This window comes from Eschrichtius robustus, chromosome 12 (genome assembly GCF_028021215.1).
Source record: "Eschrichtius robustus isolate mEscRob2 chromosome 12, mEscRob2.pri, whole genome shotgun sequence".
Taxonomy (NCBI): Eukaryota; Metazoa; Chordata; class Mammalia; order Artiodactyla; family Eschrichtiidae; genus Eschrichtius; species Eschrichtius robustus.
Window position 1 is genome coordinate 34,691,497 of NC_090835.1, and position 26,524 is coordinate 34,718,020.

A 26,524-nucleotide genomic window follows, 5' to 3' on the forward strand; every position below is an offset into this window, starting at 1 on the left:
ACACACACACACACACACACACATTGTGTGTGTAGGTGTGTACATGCACCTACATATGCGCCTGTGTAAATTTTATACCACTTCAGTCTAGAAATTACTTAAAAGAGTTCAGCTTCATCTGAATCCACTGTCAGACCATCCTCAGGTCTCACAAAAGCATCCTGCCCCATGCTTTACTCCTAGAGGAAATGGATTGTTCACAGCTTCTAAGGCATGGGCAGCTAGTCTCCAAAGCTGTCTCAACAGATGGTAAGACTCGCGGGCCGGGGATGCCAGAGCAGCCGCTCAGCAAACATCTGCTGGCTTCAGAAAGAAGCTGCTACATCAGGCACCATGAGGACCCTAAGACACATTTCTAAAGACTCCAGAAATATGACTCTTTGAATTCTCGTGGCCAATAGGTCAGTTTGCCCTCATGTCACCAACTCTGAACCTGCAATTTCTGTCAGCGTCTTCGAGAAAGGCACCTCAAGCACAGAGGTGAGCGCTGACCTGGCTGAACAGCCTGGTTGCAAGGCCCTGCTGAGGAAGCAAAAGAAAAGCAGACTGCAGAAAAGAGGTAGATTTTATCAGCAAGTTTCATCTATGCCTAGAAGTTATGCCCAAGAGCACAGCACACAGCAGCTCCTAAGCAAGTATCAAACCACTCTGCTATGTGCCCATGGGGGTTCAAGCTGCCAGGGGAGCATGGCCCCCTATACTGGTTTCCTTTGTTGGGGGCAAGATTTCTAACCCAGGAACATCTCAGCTAGTGACCAATCTCTGAGCATGTGTTTTGAGTACATGTCATCAATAACTAGATCTGAGCTGGAGAGCACTCTAAACATGAAATACATTTCTGCAACATGAAAAGAAAAAAGACTATTCGGGGCTGGTTTGAATTAGGTAGAATGAGACAGGAATTTTCCTGAAGTCCCCTGCTCTCTTCCTTGGGCAGCTACTCACTGCCTGGCAGAAACGAGACACAGTGCCTGGGGGACTTTAGCCCATGACCCACTGCCTGGCTGGGGGACCACTGTGTCTGAGTAGGGGTGGTAGGCAGACCTCATGAGGGGTGCTGAGGATGACGTTAAATAAAATTATGTACCTCTATGGCTCAAGAAATCTGACTATCTATTATGATTCTGCCTAGAGAGACTTGCAGTCTGTGTGATCAATGGCAGTGCTGGTCCCCTAGTGCTGCCACCATGGAAAGGTACAATTATGTCTTTAAAGCTCAAGGTGCAATTAAATCTCTATAATGGGGGCTAATGGTTCAAGCAACCTTGAAGCAGTTGCCATATTTTAAAAGATCATTCTGAATTGTTTTATGTCTGGAATTGCTCTGTAAAATCTGAACTTTTCATCTTCCATTGAGAATGTATTTAATGCTGAGAGAATGGTCTTCTTGCAGCCACACTGCACAAAAGGGGGTTTCCTTCTCATCTGGCAGGATCCCCCGGAGGACTAAACTCCACCGGACAAAGCTGAGTTCAGCCCTCTAAGGCTTGGGTTCTTAGGAATTTGCTTTCTGAGGAAGAGTCCAAAGTGAAGATTAGGTCACAGGATACAGTCCAATCGAGAGCCCACTAGGGGCAACTCAGACTGACATCTCTTTCTCTGAGAGAGAGAAAAGAAAAACATGTGGCAGCTCACAGGAGCAAGTGGTCAGGTCCCCTCCCTAGAGCTCCCACTGCCCGGTCTTTCAGTAACTGTGGCCAGCAGGTGACACACGGTATCCTAAGATCTCTTTTACCTGTCTGGTCCCTAAGTTTACTATGAACCTCTCAAGGAAGGGGCTGCATCTGGTTCACCACAGGGGCCCCAATAACCATCAGAATAATTAATGGATGGGGTACTGCCTCACAGAACATTAAGGACGGGTAACAGGTCAACCAGGAAAGGGAGACATTAGATATCCAGACCCAAAGGACAGGCACGAGAAGAACACTATAGAGATGGTGAGTTGGAAGCTCTGTAATCACTGACCAAGCTCTTTAAACAGTAACCTAGAACAATTTAGAAATGCAATTTATATTCATGTGATTTCCCGATAATAATGATGACAACTAAGATGCACTAGGCAGTTTCCACGAGCAACAGTTGTGCTGAAGATGCTTAGGCATCATTTCATATCCTCACAATAACCCCCTGAGGGAGGCAGTATTCTTATCCCTATTTTACAAAGAAGGAAACTGAGGCTCGGGGAGGAAAAGTTACTTGCTTAGGATTACAGAGCCAGCAAAAGGATGAGCAGGATTCAAGCCCAGAGCCCGTCTCGTGACCACTGCTTTCCTGCCTGTGATACTGAAACTGGCCCCCGATATTTCTAAAACATCAATAGCTTATAACAGAGTAGATTTTTACTTTGAAGATGCCCTGGCTTTCTAATTTATTTTTTGGGGAAGACAGCTCTTTGTTTAGGATCCTCCCAGGTATGACAAAGCAGAGCAAAATCCTACTCCGTAATGGTGAGGATGAGGAAGGTAACATCCTTAATTAAACCCTTTGTACTCATCATCTGTTTCATCCTCACAACTACCCCGTGAGGTAGATGCGATTATTATCCACATCCTAGATATAAGGAAACTAAGGTCTAAAGAGACAAGGTGGTCTCAGCCTTTCAAGGTCACAGCCAGTAAGAAGTAGAACTCAGGATCTAATCAGAGGCCGTCTGCTGCCAGAGCCCAGTCCTTGGCTATTATAATCCCAATTCAAAGGGGCAGATGGGAATTTGGGGAAAAGAACTCTAGAATCTATGAGAAGACTGGATTTGAGGAACACAAGCCTGAAAACAGGGAGCCTCATTAAGATTCATGCTGCTTTGTACTCTAAGACCACAAGTGATTCCATGGTAACCCTAGGAGCTCCAGAACCCTCAAATACCATCACAAGGAATGGAGGAAGAAGAGAGAAGGCTCTGTACACTAGCGCCTGCAGGTCCAATGCAGCTATCTGTTTTTGTAGATTAAATGTTTTCTTGGAACCAGCCAATTTACATAGTATCTGCTGATTTACGTATTACCTATGTATGGTTGCTTCTGTGCCAGAACAGCAGAGCTGAGTAGTTGCAACAGAGACTTTGTGGCCCACAAAGCCTAATTAAGATATTTACTATCTGGTCCTTTAAAGAAAAAGTTTGCCAACCCCTGGACTACAAGTTAGAGGGCCTGATGCAAACAGGAGCCAGGAAAACAGCAAGCCCAGAGTGTCCAGGCGGAACAGGCACACACTTCACCTATCCAGCTGGTGCCTGACACACCCAGCTTATAATTGTTTTTCAAAAAAGCATGATATCCCAAACCAGCCAGCCCTGCCCCTCACGTCCTGCCCTCTCTACCCTCCAAAAGGAGCAGCAGCAGTGAGCCTTACCTTTGTTGTACATGTTCGTTGGCACTTGAACGTCGCTCAGGCTGATGTTCACAGGCAAATTATTAAAATGGTCATTTGGGGCTAAGATGAATTCCTTCCCCAGCTCCAAAAAATTCCCATCTTTGTCCCTTTCATTTATCAGCACGGCATTGAAGTATTCATACTGAAAGAGAAAGTCAAAAAACATGACATGTGGCTTAGGGAAGAAGGCTGTGAACTCAGATGGACCTGGGTATGGCTGCGGGCGGGCTGTCCCCTACACTTGTGGATTCTGTTCTAGTCACGTAATCTGTAAGTCTTTCACACCATCTATGGCTGCTTTTGCACAGGTGTGATAGCACCATATAACTATTTCCCAATGTCATTAAGTACTCTTGAAAAACATAAATTTAAGAAGCTGCTTAGTACTTCCTTATGTGAATATAGAGAAAACTGCCCCAAAACATTTTAATTCTTTAAAGTTTGAAGACAGACCCTGCCTTTATTCAGCCTACCTTTAAGTAGAAGGAGACTGGAAAACAACAAAAATTAAGTAAATATATAATATATTAGATAGTCATACTTGTTGTTCTAAGTGCTTTCCATATGTTAACTTATTCAATTCTCCTAACGACTCTATGAAGTAGGTTTTATGAGTATTCTAACTTCACAAATGAGGAAATTGAGGTAGAGAGAATTTATGTACGCTGTCAAAGATTACACCACCGATAAGCAGAACCAGAATTAAAACACAGACAGTCTATTTCCAGAGCCTGTGCACTTAACTGCTGTGCAGTATTGCAAGATGGTAGATGGCAGGTGTGGTTGGAATTATCAGAGCAGGAATTTAAAACAACTGTAATTAATATACTAAGGGCACTAAAGGAAAAAGTAGAAAACAGGTAAGAACAGACAGATAAGTAGAGAGACAAATATTCTAAGAGAAATAATCAAAAAGAAATGCTAGAAATCAAAAACACTGTAATAGAAATGAAGAATGCCAATGGGTCATCGCCGGCCTGGATACAGCTGAGGAAATAATCAGTGAGCCAGAAGCTATGTCAGTAGAAACTTCCCAAACTGAAAAGCAAAGAAAAAAATGAATGGGAAAAAAGGAATAGAATATTCAAAACCATAGAACAATTACAAAAAGTGTAACAGATGTGTAGTGTAATGGGAATACCAGAGAAGAAAGAGAAAAGGGAACAGAAGAAATATTTGAAGTAATATTTCCAAAATTAATGACAAACACCAAGCCACAGATCCAAGAAGTCCAGGGAAAATCAAGCACATGAATATTAAAAAAAAAAAAAAAAATCTACACCTAGGCATGTCATATCCAAAGTGCAAAAATCAAAGACAAAGAGAAAATCTTAAAGGAAGCCAAAAAGAGGAAAAAACCTTACCTACAGAGGAACAAGGACAAGGATTACCATCAGACTTCTGTTCAGAAAACATACAAGCAAAAAGAGAGTAGCCCGAAATACTTAATGTTCAAAGAAAAGGCCTACCAACCTAGTATTCTAGAATCCAGAAAAATTATCCTTCAAAAGTGAAAAAGAAATAAAGACTTCTTCAGACAAAAATTAAAGAAATTTGTTGCAAATAGACCTGCCTTGCAAAAAATGTTAAAATTTCATTAAAGGGAGGGGAAACTACACAGGTCAGAAACCCAGAAAAGAGTGTTACAACAGGAATAAATGAAAGTAAAATATTTAATTTTCTTATTCTTAACTGACCTGACAAATAGTTTTATCAAAATAATAATAGCAACAAATTGGATTATTATAGTTATGGATAAGTGAAATGAATAGCACAGTGTTATACTACCCATGAAGTGGTACAAGATTGACAGTGGACATGAATTAGTTGTAAATGTATATTGCAAACTATAAAACAACCACTAAAACAATTTTTAAAAGAAGTATAAATGCCAAGGAAGGAGAAAATACTACGTTATGTAATACGCTCAATTAAAACCAGAGAAGGCATAAAAAGAGTAGAAGACCAAAAAAAAAAAAAAACACAAGGGCAATGAATAGAAAACAGTTACAAGTATGGTACATATTAATCCAACTATATCAATGCTCACTTTAAATGTGAAGGGTCTAAATAGATTAATTAAAAGATAGAGATGGTCACAGTGGATAAAAAAGAAGAACCAACTATATGCTGTCTACAAGAAACTCACCTTAAATATAAAGAACACGTCGATTAAAAGTAAAGTGATAGAAAAAGATATACCATGCTAACATTAATCAAAAGAAAGCCAGAGTGGCCATATTAATTTCAGACAAAGCAGACTTCAAAGCGAGGAAAATTATCAGCAAAAAAGACTGGCATTACATAATGATAAAGGGGTTAATTCTCCAAGAAGACATAACAATCTTTAATGTGTATGCACCTAACAACAGAATATTAAAGTATGTGAGGGAAAAAAATGATAGAATTACAAGGAGAAACAGATAACACGCTACTAAAGTTGAAGACTTCAGTACCTCTATCAGTAACTGATAAATCCATCAGGCAGAATACTGGTAAGGATACAGTTTGAACTGAACAGCACAGCAATTGAATCTAATTGACTATAGACTAATTCATCCAACAACAGCAGAATATACATTTTTCTCAAGCTCACATGGAACAATCAAAATGACAGACCACATTCTGGGCCATAAAACACACCTTAACAAATTTAAAAGAATAGAAATCATACAAAATGTGCTCTCAGACCACATTGAAATTAAACTAGAAATCTATAATAGAAAGACAGCTGGACAAATCCCAAAATATTTGGAGATTAAACAACGTATTTCTAAATAACACATGGGTCAAAGAATAAGTCTCAAGAGAAATTTTAAACTAAATTAAAATCAAAAAATAACTTGTCAAAATTTGCAAGATGCAGCAAAAGCAGTGCTTACAGGGAAATTTACAGCATTCAATGGATGTATTGGAAAAGAAAAAAAGATCTAAAGTTAATCGCCTAAGCTTCTATTTTAGGAAACTAGAAAAAGAAGAGAAAATTAAATCCAAAGTAAGCAGAAGGGGAAAAAAACACTTTTTAAAAAATTTTGCTGAACAGAAATCAATGAAATTGAAATCAGGAAATCAATGAAACTAAAAGTTGGTTCTTTGAAAAGATTCATTACAGTGAAAAGATATAAAGCAAAATCATCAAAGGAAAAGAGACGCATGTGCTGAAGTCCAGAGCAATCCAGATGTGAGCTTCCAAGATTTCTCTCCCAGCACAATTACATAAGATGTACAAATTCTTCCAGCAATGAATGGATGACAACACATTCGAAAGGCTGCCTACCAGAGAGGCTCAACAAAAACTCAGTGCTGGGGCTTCCCTGGTGGTGCAGTGCTTAAGAATCTGCCTGCTAGTGCAGGGGACACAGGTTCAAGCCCTGGTCCAGGAAGATCCCACATGCCGCGGAGCAACTAAGCCCATGTGCCACAACTACTGAGCCCGTGCTCTAGAGCCCGCAAGCCAAAACTACTGAAGCCTGCGCACCTACAGCCCGTGCTCTGCACCCAACAACAGAAGCCACTGCAATGAGAAGCCCATGCACTGCAACAAAGAGTAGTCCCCACTCGCCGCAACGAGAGAAAGCCCACGCACAGCAACGAAGACCCAATGCAGTCAAAAATAATAATAATAACAATAATAATAGAGATAAAAGCAGAAACCAATAAAACAAAACAAATAACAGGGAAAAAAATCAATGATATCAAAAGTATAAAACCCTAGCTAGACTGATGACTAAAAAAGTAAGAAAGCACAACATACGAGTCAGGAATGAAAGAGAAAACATTATTAAAGAGCTGACAGATAATGAAAAGATAAGAGAATAATATAAACAACTTTATACCAATATTTGACAATTTGAGTTAAATGTCAAATTCCTTGAATAACTGAAATTACCAAAATTGACACAAAAAGAAATATAAAATATGACTGGCCCTATGTATACAAGAGAAATTGAATTCACAATTAATAGCCATGATAAAACAAAAAACTCCAGGTTCAGATGGCTTAAATAATGAATGCTATCAAATACATAAGGAAAAAATACAAACTATCTTACGTAATCTCTTACAAAAAATTAGAGGAAGGAATATGTCCCAACTTATTTTATGAGGGCAGCATAACACTGACACCAAAACCAAACAAGAACAATTTTTGGAAAAACTACATGCTATTATCACTCATTAATCTAGATCAAAAATCTTAACAAAATATCACATCAAATCCCCTGTCATTAAAAGGACAATCCATCATGACCAAGTTGTATTTATCCCAGAAATTCAAGGTTGGTTTAACATTTGAAAAATCAATCAACACAGTTCACCATATTAACAGAATTTTTTTAAAAAAATCATATGACCAAATAAATGCAGAAAAAAGCATTTGAAAGAATCCAACTTTTGTTCATCATAAAAACTATCAGGAAATTTAAAATAAGATAAAAAGTCCTCAACCTGATAAAGAGCAACTATGTAAAACCTACAGCTAACATTATATTCATGAAAAAACACTGAATATTTTTCTCCTAAGATCAGTAATGAGGCAAGTATATCTTATCACTTCAATTCAACATTGTACAGGTGGTTCTGGCAAATGCAGTAAATTGCATGAATGAATGAGTGAATGAGTGAATGAATGCCATACATATTGGAAAGGGAAAAAGCTATCTTTTCCTGCAGACAACATGACTTTCTATGTAGAAAACCCTAAAGAATGCACATAATCTTCTGTAACTATTGAGTTTAGCAAGGTCACAGGATATAAGATCAATACACCAAAATCAATTATATTTCGTTGTACTAACAAAGAACAACTGGAAGAACGATAGCATTTACAATAGCATAAAAAGCTTGACATACTTAGGTATGAATTTTTAAAAACATGTGTGATACCTGTATGCTGAAAACTACAAAATATTTCTGGGAGAAATTAAAGAAGCCTTAAATAAATAGAGAGATATACCTTGTGCTTAAGGATTGGAAAACTCAGTATTAACATGTTAATTCTTCCCAAATTGATCTAAAACTCCAAAGAAATCTCAATCAAAATCTCAACAGGCTGTTTGTAGGAATTGCTGAGTTAACTGTAATTTTATAGAGAAATGAAAAGGATCTAGAATATCAAAAACAATTTTTAAAAAGAAGAAAAAGGTCCAATGACTCACATTTCCTGAATTTAAGTCTTACTCTAAACTTAACTAATCAAAATGGTGTGGTATTGACATTAGAGCAGACAAACAGATCAATGGAACTGAAGAGAGTCCAGAAATAAAGCCGCACAGATACAGTCAACCAATTTTCAATAAAGGTGCTTAGAAAATTCAATGGGGAAAGTATTTTCAACAAATTGTGGTGGAACATATGACTAACCATATGAAAACAACATCCTCAACCCCTAATTCACAACATACACATATTCATTCAAGATGGCTGAAAGACTTAAAATGAAAAAGCTAAATCTATAATATTTGAAAAAACAAAAAAACGATGAATAACTTCTACTGCCTTCAGGTAAGCAATGATTTCTTAGGTTTTAGAAAGCACTTACAATTTTTAAAACTGATAATTTGGACTTTATGAAAACTGAAAACTTCTGATCATCAAATTCACTATTAATAAAACAAATAGTAAAGCCATCATTGAGGAAAAAGTATTCATAATACATATATCTGACAAATAACTTGTACCAGAATATGTAAAGAACTCCTGGGGCTTCCCTGGTGGTGCAGTGGTTGAGAATCCACCTGCCAATGCAGGGGACACGGGTTCGAGCCCTGGTCTGGGAAGATCCCACATGTCGCGGAGCAACTGGGCCCGTGAGCCACAACTACTGAGCCTGCGCGTCTGGAGCCTATGCTCCGCAACAAGGGAGGCCGCGATAGTGAGAGGCCCACGCACCGCGATGAAGAGTGGCCCCCGCTTGCCGCAACTAGAGAAAGCCCTCGCACAGAAATGAAGACCCAACACAGCCAAAAATAAATAAATAAATAAATAATTAAAAAAAAAAAAAGAACTCCTGTAACACAACTTAAAACACCAATTAAAATATAGGCAAAAGATTTGAACAGACACCTTACAAAGGAAAGTATACAAATGGCGAATATACAAACCAAAAGGTGTTCAACATCATTAATCACAGAAGTGCAAAATAAAACTCCGTCATTGCTCCAAAATGCAATTTTACACCCACTAGCTAATATTAAATTTTCTGAAAATAGTAAATGTTGGCAAGGATGTGGAATAACCAGAAATCCCATACATTGCTCGTGGAAATATAAAACCTTTCAAACCCTTCGGAAAACCATTCACAGCTTCTTGTAAAGTTAAACATGTATCTACCATATGATCCAGCAAATTCTACTCCTAGGTATTTATTAAGAGAAATGAAAACATATAAATTAACAAAAAAGCCCAGCCTGCTTGGTTAAGGCCAGTGCCATTATGGTTCACTCATAGGCTCTCCAGAGACAGCTTCAAAACTGCCATTTAATTGAATAACCTGCACAACCCAGAATGAAACTGAAGGAAGGATGAAAACATAAGCAGGATTTTGCTCAGTGGTGCCCATCCTTCACCACAGACGACTGTGTGTTCTGCTCCTCCCTAAATCCATTTGTCCATTCTGTATTGATTTTGAAAAGGCTGACTCAGTGCAAACAAGAAGAATCACTTCTCGGTCCTTGGAATTCATTGCTGGAATTATGAAGCTCAGTGGCTTTGTCCATAGGAGAGAGGAAGAGATGTGTTAAGCCTAAGTCACCTCAGTATTTCTGAGTCCCTGTCACCCAGGAGGTAGGAGTAAATTAGTTCTTTTGTGAGTATATCTGATCACCTACCAAGTGTGACGGGCACAAAGGAAACTAATCCAAGGGACGAAATGTGGCAAAGAAAACACCAGGAACAAAATGGTAGGTGTGCTGTTTCCCCAAACCTGGCTTGGCACCAACTCAGGATGAAGTAGTCCAATGAGTAAGCATCTAAAAGTGACTCAGTGGGGCAGGGGTAGGAACATGTTTTGTGCGAAGGGTCAGACAGTCATACTTTAGGCTTTGCATGTTATACAGTCTTTGTCACAACTCTTCTACATTACTGTTGTAGCACGACAGTGGCCAGACAGTACATAAAATAATGGGTCTGGCTGTGCTCCAGTCAAACTTTATTTACCAAAGATTTACAAAATTACAAAAAGGATTTGGCCTGTGGGCTGTAGTTTGCCAACCCCTGAAGGAGTGTGTTATGAGATTTTCAAGAGACAGAAATAAAAAAAAAAAAAAACCTCTGGCTGGAAGGAATCAAGCATTACTTTCATTAAAAAGTATTTGAACACAATACTAAACAAGAAGAACAAAGTTGGAAGACTTCAAGACTACCTGTAAAGCTACAGCAATCATGACAGTGCTGAACTGGTGAAGGAATAAACAGATCAGTGGAACAGAATAGAGCCCAGAAATAGACACTCCCATAAATATTGATACAGTCAACTTATCTTGGACAAGGGAGCAGATAGTCTCTTTAACAAATGGTGCTGGAACAACTGGACATCCACATGCAAAAAAATGAATCTAAACAAAAACCTTATACCCTTCAAATTTAACTCAAAATGGATCATAGACCTAAATATAAAATGCTAAACTATAAAACTCCTAGAAGATAACATGGGAGAAAACTTAGATGACCTTGGGTATGGTGATGCCTTTTTAGATACAACACCAAAGACATGATTCATGAAAGAAATAACTGATAAACTGGGTTTCATTAAAATTAAAAACTTCTGCTCTGTGAAAGATAATACCAAGAGAATTAGAAGAGAAGCCACAGACTGGGAGGAACCATTTGTAAAAGACACATGTGATAAAGGACTGTGATCCAAAATATGCAAAGAACTCTTAAAACTTAACAAGAAAAATAAGGACTTGATTAAACAATGGGCTAAAAAGACCTGAACAGACATCTCACCAAAGAAGTTATACAGATGGCAAGTTAAGCATAAGAAAAGATGCTCCACATCATATGTCATTAGGGAAATGCAAATTAAAACAACAATGAAATACCACCGATTAGAATGGCTGAAATCTGGAACACTGACAACACCAAACGCTGGCAAAGACTTAGAGCAATAGGAATTCTCATTCATTGCTGGTGGGTATGCAAAATGGTACAGTCACTTTGGAAGACAGTTTGGTGGTTTTTTATAAAACTAAACATACTTTTACCATACAATCCAGCAATCGTACTCCTTGGCATTTAGAGTTGAAAACTTATGTCCATACAAAAACCTGAAAACAGATGTTTATAGCAGCTTTATTCATAATTGCCAAAACTTGGAAGCAACCAAGATGTCCTTCAATAGGTGAATGTGTAAATAAACTGTGGTAGAGACAGACAATGGAATATTACTCAGTGCTAAAAAAAAAAAATTATCTATTAAGCCATGAAAAGACATGGAGGAACCTAAATGCATATTACTAAGTGAAAGAAGCCAATCTGAGAAGGCTACTGTATGATTCCAACTATATGACACTCTGGAAAAGGCAAAACCGTGGAGACAATAAAAAGATCAGTGTTTGCCAGGGGTGGTGGGGAGAGGAATAAATTGGCAGAGCAGAGAGGTTTTATTTTTTTAGAACCATGAAAATAGTCTGTATATTATTGATAATGATATTGATTATAATAATGAATACTTGTCATTATATATTTGTCCAAACCCACAGAATATAAAACACCAAGAGTGAACCCTAAGGTAAATTATGGACTTTGGGTGATTATGTGTCAATGTAGGTTCATCCTTGATATAAAAAAAAGTACCATTCTGGTGAGTGATGTTGATAATATAGGAGGCTATGCATGTGTAGAAGCATATGGGAAAACTCTATCTTCCTCTGAATTTTGTTGTAAACCTAAAATTGCTCTAAAAAAAAATAAAGTCTCTTTAAAAAAAGTTTTTGAGTAGTATCTCCCTACATATTTATTTATAACTCATGTGTACTACCTACCAACTATTATACTAACATGTGCACATTATACTATAAAAATTATAATAGAAATTACAGTGAGTAGAAATAAAAGCAATGTATTCTTCTTGGGCATCCCAATGGCTCATTTTGTGTACCCCTGGGTGCAGCACTTCTCTGCAGTGTCCCAAAGCAGCATTTCCAAAGTATGATCTGTGTAAGAGAAAGCCATTCCATGGAATACTGATAAGGAATAATTTTTCTGAATGTGTGCCATGGTGAACAAAGTTTGGGGAAAAAGCTGGGGTTTTAGAAAAGGTAAAGAGATTTTTCATTTCAGGAATTCTCAAGGCCTTTAATTCATTTAGAGAGTACTCTATGTGCACTTTGAATATCTTGGGGGAGGAGTGTTGTATACAGCCTTCCTCAAATATAGCTGATCATGCAGTTGTCCTTCTCAGCATTTACCGTAGGGGTCACTTGACAAATACTCTCGTGATTGTTTTATCAATGCAACTCCCCCATGAGACTAGTTCTGCAACTACAAGAATTGTGTCTCTCTTTACTCACTGTTGTATCCCCAGCCCCTGGCATTTATTGGTTGCCTAACTGATGAAAGGACCAATGTCCAAATCCTTGTGGTTACCAGGTCTCTCACCTGAGCTGCATTTCCACAGACCTGTATTCAGAATCAACTCTTCAAGGTCCTATGGCAGCAGGGAAAGTTCTCAGCAGGTTAGGAAGATCATGCTGTAAGCAGTGTCTCCTATGGCCTGGAGAAGGGAAGCTGTAGGAGACCAAGGTCATACTGCTGTATGGCCTCTGTCACAAATCCAGACAGAGGACTGTGTCCAGAGTATGGGGTAAAGGTGACTCCAGAAGCTGCTGGAATTGCTGGTCTGTGCTAATCACCTTAAGATGAAGAATACAAGGCAGGAGCTCTGTGATACCTCCATGACCCTGCAGCTCCCCCAAGAGCCACCTGGTCATCCCCCTGCCATGGACTCCCTCTCCTTCAACACCACTGTCACAGAACATGTCAGTCTTCAGTTCTTCCTTCCTTCCTTCCTCCCTCCCTTCCTTCCTTCCTTTCTTCTTTTCTTTCTTTCTTTCTTTCTTTCTTTTTTTGGCTGTGTTGGGTCTTCGTTGCTGCGCGCGGGCTTTCTCTAGTTGCGGTGAGCGGGGGCTACTCTTTGTTGCAGTGTGCAGGCTTCTCTTTGCGGTGGCTTCTCTTGTTGCAGAGCATGGACTTCAGTAGTTGTGGCGTGTGGGCTCAGTAGTTGTGGCTCACAGGCTCTAGAGCACAGGCTCAGTAGTTGTGGCGCACGGGCTTAGTTGCTCCGCAGCATGTGGGATCTTCCCGGACCAGGGCTTGAACCCGTGTCCCCTGCATTGGCAGGCAGATTCTTAGACACTGCACCATCAGGGAAGTCCCAGTCTTCAGTTTTGATAGGGATGCCATCAAGGAAAAGAATTCATTGCTCCACCCCTCCACCAACTGTAGAATCCAACTGCTCAGGTCTTCTCATTGACTCAGCTAAGACTCCTGTCACCAACTAGGGTAAAGCTTCAGATTCAACAGGAAATATCGAGAGATGACAAAAAGGCTTCAGTCTGTGTGCCCTCTCTAACTGATTGGTGTGACTGCCTATATGTGTTAAGAAGGCTTCTGAGGTAGTACCTCAACCCAAGGAATGAATGTATGCTTTCCTTTTAATGGTGGCTCAGCCTCTCCCACACCATCCACATCCCTGAAAACTCATTACTGGCTGGTTTAGCGGTTGGCAAACTGTTTCTGTAAAGAGCTAGATAGTAAATATTTTAGGTTTTGCAGGTGAGACACTTTCTTTCGCAACATTCTATTCTGCTGTTTTAGCAAAAGTAGCCAAAACATTAAAAAATGGGTGTGGCTGTGTTCTAATAAAACTTTATTTACAAAAACAGGGAGCTGGCAGAAAATGCCTGCAGACCTTTGTTTCCTGAATCCTGTCCTAATTCTCTCTTTAACTCTTTCCAGGTGAGAGGCACCTAATCACAATGTCTTCAGGCAGTACTTCTCAACTCAGGCTTCAGAGCTCTTCAACATCCAGATGCCCAAGCCAAACCTCAGAACAATTAAATCCGAATCCCAAGGTGGTATTTTTTCAGCCTCCCCCAGTTATTCCAACGTGCAGCCCAGGCCAGAGGCACTATTTCCAAGGGCAACTTCTGCTTCCCCTTCCTGCCGGGTAAGCTGCAGAAGAGAACTGCAAGGCGCCACCACAGAGGGCCTGCTTCATGGGTGGAAAGTAACTGCTCCACACATTTTGGCTTTAACGAAATCCTGCCTGTAAAGTTATCTAACTGTTTTCCTGTGTGTGCGGTGGAACCAACCAACTGTGAACTCCCCAGGAGGTGGGCCTGTGCTTCTCTGCTCACTTACTCCCCACGGAACCCAAAGACAACTCTGACTTGGAAAATACAGCCCAAGGGTTGGACCCAGAACACAAAGACACTTACTGAGCACCCATTCAGTAAGTAACTAGATTGGTCAAGGTTCTCCAGAGAAACAGAACGGGGAGGCAGGGAAAGAGAGAGGTATTGATTATTGATTAGAGGAACTGGCTCATTTGATTTCGGGGACTGCCAAAGTCCAAATCTGTAGGGTAAGCTGGCAGACTGAAAATTCAGGTAGAAGATAACATGGCAGTCTTGAGTCCAATTCCACAAGGCAGGCCAGGCAGGCTGGAAACTCAGGCAGGCTGGAAACTCAGGCAGGGTTTTCATGCTACAATCTCAAGACAGAATTGCTTCTTCCTCAGGGAATCTGTCTTTGCTCGTAAGGCCTTCAGCTGACTGGACGAGGCATCCCCTCATTATGGAGAATGATCTACTTTACTCAAAGTCTACTGCTTGCAAATGTTAATCACATCTAAAAAATACCTTTACATGGCTACATCAAAACTGGTGTTTGACCAAACAACTGGGCACCATGGCGTCATCAAGCCGACACATAAAATTGACCATCACAGTGACTGTCCCCTCTCAGTGGACTGTGGCCTGCCATTGGGCTCAGGCCGTCTCCTCATCCTCTGCCATCTACCCAGGCAGCAGCCAGAGTGATGGTTTAGAAACATGAAATGGACTGTGTCATTCCCCAGTGGTTTCCTGCCACCCTCAGAATAAACCCTTCCCCAGGCTTTGAAAGACTCTGTGGTCCGGCTGTGGCCCACCTTGCCCAGTTGGTCTCCTCCACTGACCAGCCTCTTACTCTACTCCAGCCCCCCTGCTCTCTTGTTACTATCTGAACAACAAGCTTGTTTCTACTTTGCCCCAGTCTCCAACCCTTCCAGGCAGTCTAGACCAGTGCCCTGGGATTGCCTGAGGCAGTCACTCCCTCAGTCTTTATAACAAACTCTGCTATTGGCCCAAGTACGTTTCTGTCACTGGCGAGCACTGAGTCCTAACCAGTACACTCATCACATCCTGATGGTGAAGGACCTCCAGGAACCTCTCGGGAAGACATGTCTTCAGCATCCCAGGCCCCATGTGGGCACGTGCCTCCAGCCTAAGTGGGTCCTTGTCCTTAAGAACATCCCCACCTGGCCCTATTACTGGCTTCAATCTCTACCAACCCAGTCCTTTGGACCAATTATCACCCATATTTCTCTTCCTGACCTTTTTGTGCCTCAATTTACTCACCTATAGAGTGAAGCAACTATGAATTCTTCACTGCTGCATGTTAAGCTCCCCTCACAGTGTCCAGCACAGGTAGGAACTCAATAAAGGGCAGGTTAAGGGCTCAATCTCAGCTGCAAGGCCCAGGGCTCTCCCATCTCCCAGAAGCCTTTCTCCTTCCCTGTTATCCTGCTTTCTCTGATCTCCTTTCCCCTCAGGAAATCAGTGGGTTTTTTGGCCCTTTTCATCATGGTATTCGTTTCCCTGGAACCTTAGAGGGTTTGTTTTGGATGGTGAGCCCTCTAAGACAAGAAGGCACCCACGTGTCCCTGGATTTCAGGAGCATTGGTCTATCCCAGAGACACAACGCCTCTGTCATCTCCACATCCCTGGCACCAAGCACAGTGCCTGGAGGTCTTTGTCAGGTGATGGGACGAATGAATGGATACATGACTCCTTGTCTGTACCACTTAGGGAGACATTTTCATGTTTCACCACCAGCTGGGAAGAGTCTTCCCACTCCTTGCCCAGAAGTTAGTTCCAAGCCAAGGGAGGAGTCTGGGTGGGCCTCCTGATTTCCATCACGGTGCCTCCCTCTGCCTGGGTTTCACCCTGAACAGGGTTCCATTCATGAAGCAAAAAGCCAGTCAGTATGCCAACAAGAGGAGGGGTTTTGGAGCCCGATGCCAAGGGTGGAAACTATGCTTGCTTCCTAATGGCACCCTCACGTGTCTGTGACTCAGTTTCTTTCTCTGTGAAAAGGGGATGGAGATGCCTACCTTTCTAGGTCTTTTGGAGAACTGAATGGGGTAAACGTACAAAAGTACGTTTTGTAAGCACAGTGCCCAGAGCAGTCTCTTAATATGTTCTGGTTCTTTCTTCTTTTCCTTGTTTTTTCTCCTTCCCTGCTATGGGATGATGGCCAGCTTTTCACAACTTAGATTAAAAAATAAAATTAATAAGAATATTAGTTCCAAATGAGCCAAGCAATACCAAACTCCCTATGCATGTGTATCCTGTGGGGAAGTGACATAGATTACTACTCATCCAAGCCCCTCTCCAAAGGTCTAGTGCTATCCGGTTACTACTTAGTAATCACATTTTCCCCTCATATGTGAAAACTGATTTTTTAATGATCTGTTCCAGAATATCTCTAGGTATTAATGTTACATTAACTCATTTATAATTCCCCAAGTGTCACATTTCCTTTAAAAAACCAGATAATGAATATCCCTCTCCCAGCCATCTGGAATCTCTGGCCTCTGAGAATACTCAAGTACGAGTATTAAAGGCCTACTTAACAAGCTACTTATGTAGGCCTCAGACTGCAGCTCACTGCAAGGCTAGCTAGCCACTGGCATTTCATTTTAAGAGCTGTGGAGTGGAGTGTTTAACTCCAGCATGCTCGGTTCAAATCCATAAAATGGTATCACAACCACCCCCCATAACAGTGGAGTCATCATGAGGAATAAATAGATAAGGGAAAGAGAAAAGAAAGAAAGAAAGGAAGGGAGGGAGGTTGGGAGGGAGGGGAGGGCGGAAGAAAGAGAGAGAGGGAGAAGGAGAGAGAGGGGGAGGGAGAGAGAGAGAGGAGAGAGAGAGGGAGAGAGAGAAAGAAAGAAAGAAAAAAAGAAAGAAAGAAAGGAAGGAAGAAAGAAGAAGGAAGGAAAGAAGGAAAGGAAGGAAGGAAGGAAGGAAGGAAGGAAGGAAGGAAGGAAGGAAGGAAGGAAGGAAGGAAGGAAGAAAGAAAAAGAAAGAAAGGAAAGAAAGAGAAAGAAAGAAAGAAAGAAAGAAAGAAAGAAAGAAAGAAAGAAAGAAAGAAAGAAAGAAAGAAAGAAAGAAAGAAAGAAAGAAAGAAAGAAAGAAAGAAAGAAAAAGAAAGAAAGAGAGAAAGAAAGAAGTGGTCACTACTGAGGTGGAGCTGACTGGCATACAGATGGCAGAGGGAAACGTTTCAAAAGACAAAGCAAGAATACCGTCATCTCCCACTCACCAGTGGGGGCTTCCTCAGCACCCACTTTGCCCACCCCCCACCTAGCACCATGTCACCTCCATTCCCTCCACCCAGCCTCACTGGTCTCTGTTATTCCCTCCACTGCTCCTTGATCCTCAGTCCTTGTGACCTCCGCCCACGCTGCTCCCTCCGGCCAGAACACTTCCTCCACCTGTCACCTACAGAATCCTCATTCCTCCTTAAATCTAGCCCAATTATCACAACGTCAGGGCAGCCACCTCTGACTTTCTGGACTGGGGACATCCCTATCAGGCGCTCTTGAAGTCTCACGGGACTCTGGTGCGGAGCACTTAATTGCAGGGGTCATCATACACTTATCTGATTATTTGATTGACACGGCCTCCACTCTACAGTGTGACATATGTTTTCAAGGATCATAGCTGTTTCTTCTTGTGCCAATGTAATCCCAGCACCTAATACAATACTTAGCACAGAACAGGTATTCAATAAAGATAAATGAAGGAATATGAAGGGGAAGATATCTCACTGCAGCAGTGCCTGGCACTGGTTCCCAAGACACGGTGGGAACTCAGAGGGGCTGAGGGCAGCCAACAGTGAGCCAAGCTGTGGCCCAGAGAGAGGGGTCTGAGGGTCCAGGCTCCTCTGTGGCTTATCTGGTTGACTGCTCAGTCTACCACTAGGATAGGGGACCTCTCAAGGCAGCTGGGAACCCCTCACATGACACATGGACACCACAGCCTGCCTGGGTCTTCCATCAGTCTTTTCATTAATCAAATGATTTTTGAAGGCCTTCTAAGTGCTACTTCTAACCTTGCCACCCAACATCCCCACCTGCAGCCGAAATGATTCTTCGGAAATTAAATAAAGCTGTCACTACCTTGCTTAGACAATGGCTTCTCATTGGCATACAATAAACCCCAAGGCCATACCTGATCTAGCTTTTTCTTGCCTCTCCAACTCAATCAGACACACGGGCCATCTTTGGATCTTCACACAGGCCAAGCTCATTTCCATCTCAGGGTCTTTGTATTTACTGTTCACTCTGCCTGGAATGTTATTCCTCAAGAACTTTACATGGTGGCTTTAGGTCTGAGCATAAACACCACCTTTGCCACAAGGCCTGCTCTAAACACCCCCAGATATATCCTTCTCAGTCACTGTCAAGCCCAGTATAACAGAACTTTGTGCAATAATAGTCATCTTCTATGTCTGCACTGTCTAATGCAGTAGCCACCAGCCACTCGTGGTTATTGAGCACATGAAATGTCACTAGAGTGACTGACTTTTTAATTTGATTTCATTTTAATAAATTTAAATTTAAATAACCACACATGGCTAGTGGCTACCATACTGGACACCAGGCCCAATACCCTGTTGTATTTTCTTTCTTGTACTCAATATCTTAACTCTTTTGTTCATAAATTTATGCCAATCTTCTCCCATTAGAATTTGAGCTTCATATAAGACAGACACTTTTGCTGTCTTCATAGCTGGAACCCCAGTGCCTACAAGAGTGCCTGGCTGTTGGGAGTCACACAAATGTGCTTTATATAGGTATGCTTGTGCCCGAAAAGGTGTTGATACAATTATCCTCATAACATCCATCCAAGAGCAGGGGTTTTCACCCCAGCATTTGTGCCCCAAGCAATTGTGAGATGTGTCACACTTGTTACTGCTAATAGTGGAAGTACTCACATTTGCAAAGGACTGTATTTTTCTAATTCGTTACGAGTAGATTTAAGGTTATCTGAATAATAAGCTCATACCTAATCATTTGTATCCAGACTGATTTTCTTGAGTGGGAGGGAGAGTAGGTGACTAACAGCTGGAAGAGAAAAATTGCATATGGGAGTCTGTCACACATATGAGCATCATCAGTCATTTCCACTCAAGAAAAAAAACAGCAAATATTGGTGAATAATATTGCTTTGGTCTGCTCAGCATCTCTTCTTCCTTGTTTGGTAATGGAACCCCAACACTCCCATACAGGGGAAGATGTCAATCAAGGTGGGGGAGCTGTCAATCAAGGCAGCCCTGTCAGCCACACTCCAGCATGTGACCCAGGCTGGCCAATCAGAGTCCTTTGTCAGGCAATGCTGTGAATGTTGGGAGAGATTCCTGCACTTTTGGTCAAGGATCACAAGTTACAATGTTCCTGCTTTGGGCTGCCAATGGCCATCTTGCCCCCAACACAGAGATCACTCTTCTGAGAACAAAACCTCATAGAAACTAACAGAGCCAAGAGCTGATAAGGAAGAATGAACTTTGATCAAATGATTCTGGTCAAATCCTTGACTCTAGTCATGCTTAGAGGCAGAGTCACACCTTGGAATGCCAAGTAGTAAGTCGAAAGTAACGCCCTTTTGTTTTTTATTCTAATTTGCCTGGGTAGCTGAAGTCCTGACCAAGAGATCAGACGCTGTCATCAACATCTGCAGTAAGATTGGCTTCCCTGAACCTCAGTTTTCTTCACATGTGAAAGAGGGACAAAAACTTCCACTTTGCTAGTTATTCTTTTAGAAGTGATGAAATTTATCCTAAGATATGGAAGTGCTTGATGGAATTCAAAGGACCGAAGGAAGCCAGGCCTCAGGAAAGGCCTGGTACCACAATCAAGCCATCAGGCTCCTGGGCCAAGTTCCCTCACTTCTTTCTGCTCCTTTCTGGTGTTTGCACCAGTCTCCTCTATACAGACTGGCTTTCTTGGCCCACTGGTTCACAGAACAAAGAGAAATACCCATAGCTTCTCCGTGTTTACACCTTTCTATTCAGACATTGGGCCAAAATACACTGAAATTTTTGATCCAATTCCCAGATCCTAGGAGAGGGAATCTAATTGGTCCACCCTTTGTCAGAAGACCACTAATGATCCAAACAACAATAATGGGGCAGGTGGAAGGGTAATGGGGTCCAGTTGTACAGATACTGTTCTTGGGCTCACCCTCATGATTGAAGGGGCTGTAGAGCATTTTATATGGACTTACTGAGCTAACATACTGTATATGAAATCATCAGTAAGAAATAGTGGATGGTTACATGGCTCACACTCAAGAACTATAAGTTGAATCTGAACATGTGGCCTCTAGGTCCAAATGAGAAAGCCAGCTTATAAGACTAATCATCCTATAATAAGCTCCTTTAGTGTCCAATAACGAGACTTCCTTGGTTCAAGTAAACAAATTCCCCTATGAATTTGAATCCATAAATAAGTAGCAAAATGTGAAAGAACAAGACTCAACTAGGGCACTGGGTTTTAGAGCATAATGCTTTATGCGTGACAATGCCCCTGACCCTAAGGCAAATCCAGATTTTGGGTGCTACATATTAGTAGTATTAAACTATATTTAAAATAATCTGCCCAAGTTGTTCTTCAAAGGAACTCTCACAGTTCCCAATAGACTAAAAAAAAAAGTTTCTTCACAAAGCTCAATTTAAGTAAGAAATAAATCACCCCCTAGTTTCTACATCATAATAACTTTGCCATTCCCACTTAGAAGAGTTAAGAAGCAATTAAAAGAGAGACACAGACTACTCGGACTCATTATCATGATTATTACTGCAATTTAGAATGTTCTAGCACTTAATACTGCAGTGGTCCAGTTGCTCTGGTGATTTACTTCTTCATTTCTCACAGGATGTTAATTAGGGGAAGAGACATAAAGGCCACAGCATACACCACACAAAAGGAGGTGACATCCATCTCCAGTTACCAAGGTAACAAATTATACTAATGTCTTTTCCATCACTACCTAGCATCTTAAACACAGAACTGCTTCTCTGATAAAGAAAAAAAAAAGTGATAAGTGAACAAGTGTTGTTACCAGTATTGTGCCTACTGTGCAGTGCTGGGTTTCCCAAAGACTAACTTAGTATATGCTTGAGGTGGGGATTACATGCAGGGGAGGTTAGACAGGGACAGGTTAGAGAATGGAACAGAGAAGAAATATAAGCTTTTCTAGATATATCAAGAATATCTAGAATTTTACAAAATCTAGAAAAATGGTATTTAATTTTCAGCACACAGAAAGTTCTGTATCATTTCATAAAATGCCAGTGTTATTTGAAGGCACATGGAGGGAGATGTGCCCAGGTACCGTACTGTTTCCTTGCTTAGGATCTCTTACGGTCTTACTCCAACTCTCCTTCCCATCTTACTCCATGGGGACACTGCAGCTCAGCATGATTAAGGAATTGTCTGAAGGTCCTACAGCGAGGAGGTGGCAGAATCCACACTGGAAACCTGATGTGACCAACTCCAACACCTACTGCATTTTTGGTTGTTCTGGGCTGCTTTCCAGAACTGCAGCTTCACAAGATATCATGGAAAAGCAGTCATCTATTACAGCATATAATATATTTTCTTGTATTTAGTGAGTGTTCTGATTATGTTTGAGTGGACTAACCTATTACCTGAATCATAACAGAGTACAGAAATGAGATGTCATGAGTCAAGAAAACAAAAACTAGAGATTAAATGCAATGATACTCCATAGGATTCTGCACCAACTACTCAGGAATAAGATGGAAGATTGTGAGACTGTGATCTTTTTCTCACTCAGCTTTCCCTGTTTATTTTTGCGTTATTGTTTTCACTTCATATGACAATAAGTAAGTGGGATAAAAAAAATTAAACATCAAAATAAAAAATAATACAAGATGGTAAATCCATTTAGTGCCCTGACACCTTATTTGAGATAATGCTCTGGAGAAAATGGATAAACTCCCCTATGCTGACAATACAGACTGGGAACTACTCTGTGGCAAGAGGAAATGACTTCAATTTCGTCTTGTCAATGGAGGTTAACCTTCTCTGTAACCTTAACACGGTCCATTCCCACCATGCACACTGTGAAGGCTGTGCAACACTTCACCTAATCAACTGCACCGTGTTATTTGCTTTAGAGGCCTTTAAGATCAGAAAATGGAATTTTTTAGGCTCCATGTGTCAGGACATTGAAAAAAAAATCATTGTGTGGCATAGCAGAGATATCTAGACTTAAACTAGCAACAAGCTCTTAGAGCTGTCAATGATGTAAATATACACACAAAACCCTCTAAGGTTAATATTTTAAAGCCATTTCAATCCTTCTTCTATCAATTTAAAATAGTAATAGCATTCTCTGAGTGCCAAACTGTTTAACAGGATTCATCACACATTTCATCCATTCATTCATTCTCAGTATTTGCTAGGCTCCTGTCATATATTGGGTGGTCAAAGCAGTAGTGCCCACTAAGTATCCCATGTAATCTACATTTTTTAGCATCCCTTATAGCTGGTGTGGGGCGAGTAACTAGTTTGGTCAATGGGATATGAGCAGATGTGATACATGTCACTTTCTATCTAAAGTCTTTGAAAAGGGGCTATGAATACCCTGCACTGTCTTTCCCCTTGTCATATTCCAGATGACAGGATGGAAGATGCCTGGGTCCCTGAGTCACCCACTGAAAGATAAATGCCCAGGAAAGCTCCTGGTCCCACAATGGCATTTATATAAGCAAGAAATAAACTACGTGTTAATTCCCTGAGGTTTCAGGTTTGTTTGTTATACTGACTAATGCAGTTGAGCACTGGGCTAGGCATGTGAAAAGAAGAGAAATAGTATAAATCCCCACCCTAATTTACTGAAATCAAAGAAAACGGAAAATAAACGTAAATTATGGGTATTAGTCTTTTATAAAAATGTTTTCTTAGATTAAACCACCTCAATGCACATTCATATCTCCCTGCTCACTAGTAATGAAGGCATTCTATTTGGTTGAAAGCCTTCCATTAGTTTAAAAGCTCCAATTGTTGAACCATCAACATCTATAAGAGTGTAATAAAGGACGAAATAACTAAGTGTTATGTAAGCGGAAGCTATAGCCATATTAACATTCATGAGTTTACCCACCACAGTTCCATTCAGTCAATTTAGAAATACAAATACAATAATAAAAATTTCAACTTACAAAGAAGCCAAATGCTTCCCCCCTTCCCCTCCCCACTCGGCCCCCAAAAGACAACTAAGTCTGGAATATCAGTTTCTTTTATAACATCTCAATTCTGCTCTAATTATTATGGGAAGAAATACTATTAGAGGGTTACCAAACACAGCAAATGCAATTTGTTGGGAACTGGAATTGTAACTTACATGCTATTGATATAAATTTCTCCCAAGTGTTACCCTTAAAAGGGAAAATATATTTATCTGCCAACACAACCCAAAGAAACATAAATGTCTTACTGTTCAAAAGGAAAAACTCGTTTTAGAAATCCCCATGTATATATTTTAGCATCACTTAATGAAAATTTAGTATAAACTAATAGAGGCGATGTGGTAACGTGCTGTGAGTATGTTTGTTCCCATAAAGATCCACTTATAGAAACTAACACAGACATTGCTTAACCCCTCAAAGCGTAACCTGTCTCTCCTCAGAAAGCTACACATTAATTCAAATTTATTCACTTCTTAAGGCCTAGACAAATGGAATTCAGATAAAATCATCTACTGATAGAGTTGCCTGTAGTCGGGGGTGGAATAAGACGAGAATGTCTATTAGCTTTTCAACCGCTCCGGAGAATGAATGCTGTGTACAATTTTTGGAAAAAGATGTAAGGCTGGGCTTGCAAGAACAAATCACTGTGGAAGAACCAAGCACAATTACCAATCATTTAACAGGCTTGGGCTGTTTTGAAGTCTTTTATCTCCCCCAGAGAAGCCACAGAAGCCAGGTCACCAAGAAGCCACCCCAAATTCCAGGGCCATTGTGAAATATTAGCCCCAGGTTTTCCAGAGGGTGGTAATAGAGATCACACCACTTATCCATCTGCTTGAGGTTTCCAAGAAATCCTGCAGGCATCCTCGGAACACACTGAAAACACAACTCCACTTTGGCTGTGCATCTGAAACACCAGAAGGGAGTGAAAGTTTGGGGGAAGTTGAGGATTATCCCAAAGCTTTGAAAGAAAAAATACATGTGTGGCTTCTCATCAAATGTTCTTCCTGTTTCATTACCCAAGGGCAGCCTGGCCAGAGGCCACCCTTTCATGTTTGAACCCTACATTCTCTTCCTAGAAGCAATGGCAGAAGTGCTGTCCATCTCCAGGGAACCTGGATTCCAGGAGGCCATCAGGAAATGAGCATCTCCAGACCTTGCTGGTTCTCCGCAACAAAGCAACACACAGAATCAGACAGTGTCCGAGGACCTGGGGACTCCTGTGGTCATCACAGAGAGGAATGATCTCAGGCCTATGAGTCAGAAGGCTTGGATTCTCTTCTCTGGATTGTTTTCTCACCTGGACAAGTCTCCAACTTTCAGAGCCTCTGTCTCGCCATCTGTCAACAAGGGATTTCCACCAGATGACCCAAGGGGTTCCCAACCAGCTTCCATGAGCTTCAGATTCTGGAGGTTGTTCCCAGGCTTTTCAGGCATTTAACACCATCCATCACACTGGATATGGAAGCACAAGTCCACATTTTCCACTGAAGGGTCCGAAATGGAGAAGAAATTAAAATATCCCTGGAAATCAGGAGGCAGCCCAAGTCGACCAGTCATAATCATTAAATTACTGAAAGTGCCATGTTTAAGCTTAAATTTTCCAGGCACATTTTATATTCTATAACTCATTTATTTGTGACCCTGCATTTATGATTTTTTCTTACTATAAGACCCCCCATTTTAGCAACAGGAACATGGATTTACCACCACCCGTGAACTGAAAACAACGCTGGTAGTGGGCCAAGGTAGTAAAATAGGAGGAGAAAGCATAATGAGGTGATCCAAGCAGTAGAAAAACATTTTTGATTGTGAGATGCAGGCTCCATGACTGCAAATCCACATGGCTCTGTATCGAGCAACAATCTCAGAAAAAGCATTTTATCTTCAAAACTCCAAGAAGAGGAAGGATGAGAAATTTTTTAAAAATGCATGTTCCGAGTCAGAAATTCTCAGTGCAAGTGTTTCAGGAGAAGCACTTGTATTATAACTTTAGGATTTAGCAGGAAGTTCTAAGCCCTATTATAGACTCTACTTGTGTGAATCTGTGCAGGTATGCAAAGTTTGGGAATGAACAGTTTCCTGTGACTTTCAGATTCTGAGAAACAATTGAGAGGAGAAAAAATTCTCCTGGATTTTTATAGAATTAACCCCAAAACGATAAGACAGCCTGCTAAAGATGGTATGATGTTCAAATGAATAAATAGCTATAAGAAAGCTTAACAGCTTGCCCACTGAGCATGTATTACTATAAGATCTTAAAATACATCATCTAACCATTTGCTTTTAAGTGTCTGGACACATGTTTTACAACACTGTTCAAACAATTTCTTCTTTTAATGAAATTCTTTAGTAAGACAATGTCTCTCAACGACAGTTCTGTGGCTACAGGACGCATGGAGTAATAGGAAGCATTTTCTGCTACTGAGTTATGACGTCTCCAAGAATGGAGGGAGAGAGAGGTTGGAGCCACCGCACAGCTCAGGACTCTGTCAGTTTCAAGAAACAAAATCCAAAATGGGGGGAATATGGGAGAACTGAGGCTGGCAACACAGGTAGGGAGTAGGTTCCAGAAAGTTCTATAATTAAGGTTTCCCGAACT

The 26,524-nt window shown here is 40.9% G+C and overlaps 1 protein-coding gene across 1 annotated transcript in view; it reads right to left on the reverse strand.

Annotated features, from left to right (window-relative positions):
• CACNA2D3 (calcium voltage-gated channel auxiliary subunit alpha2delta 3) overlaps positions 1–26,524 on the reverse strand; it is a 789,028-nt gene that overhangs the window by 468,901 nt on the left and 293,603 nt on the right. Inside the window, exon 5 of the mRNA XM_068557675.1 lies at positions 3,352–3,514. Within this exon, the coding sequence (XP_068413776.1) occupies positions 3,352–3,514 (163 nt within the window). The remainder of the gene's footprint in view (positions 1–3,351; positions 3,515–26,524) is intronic.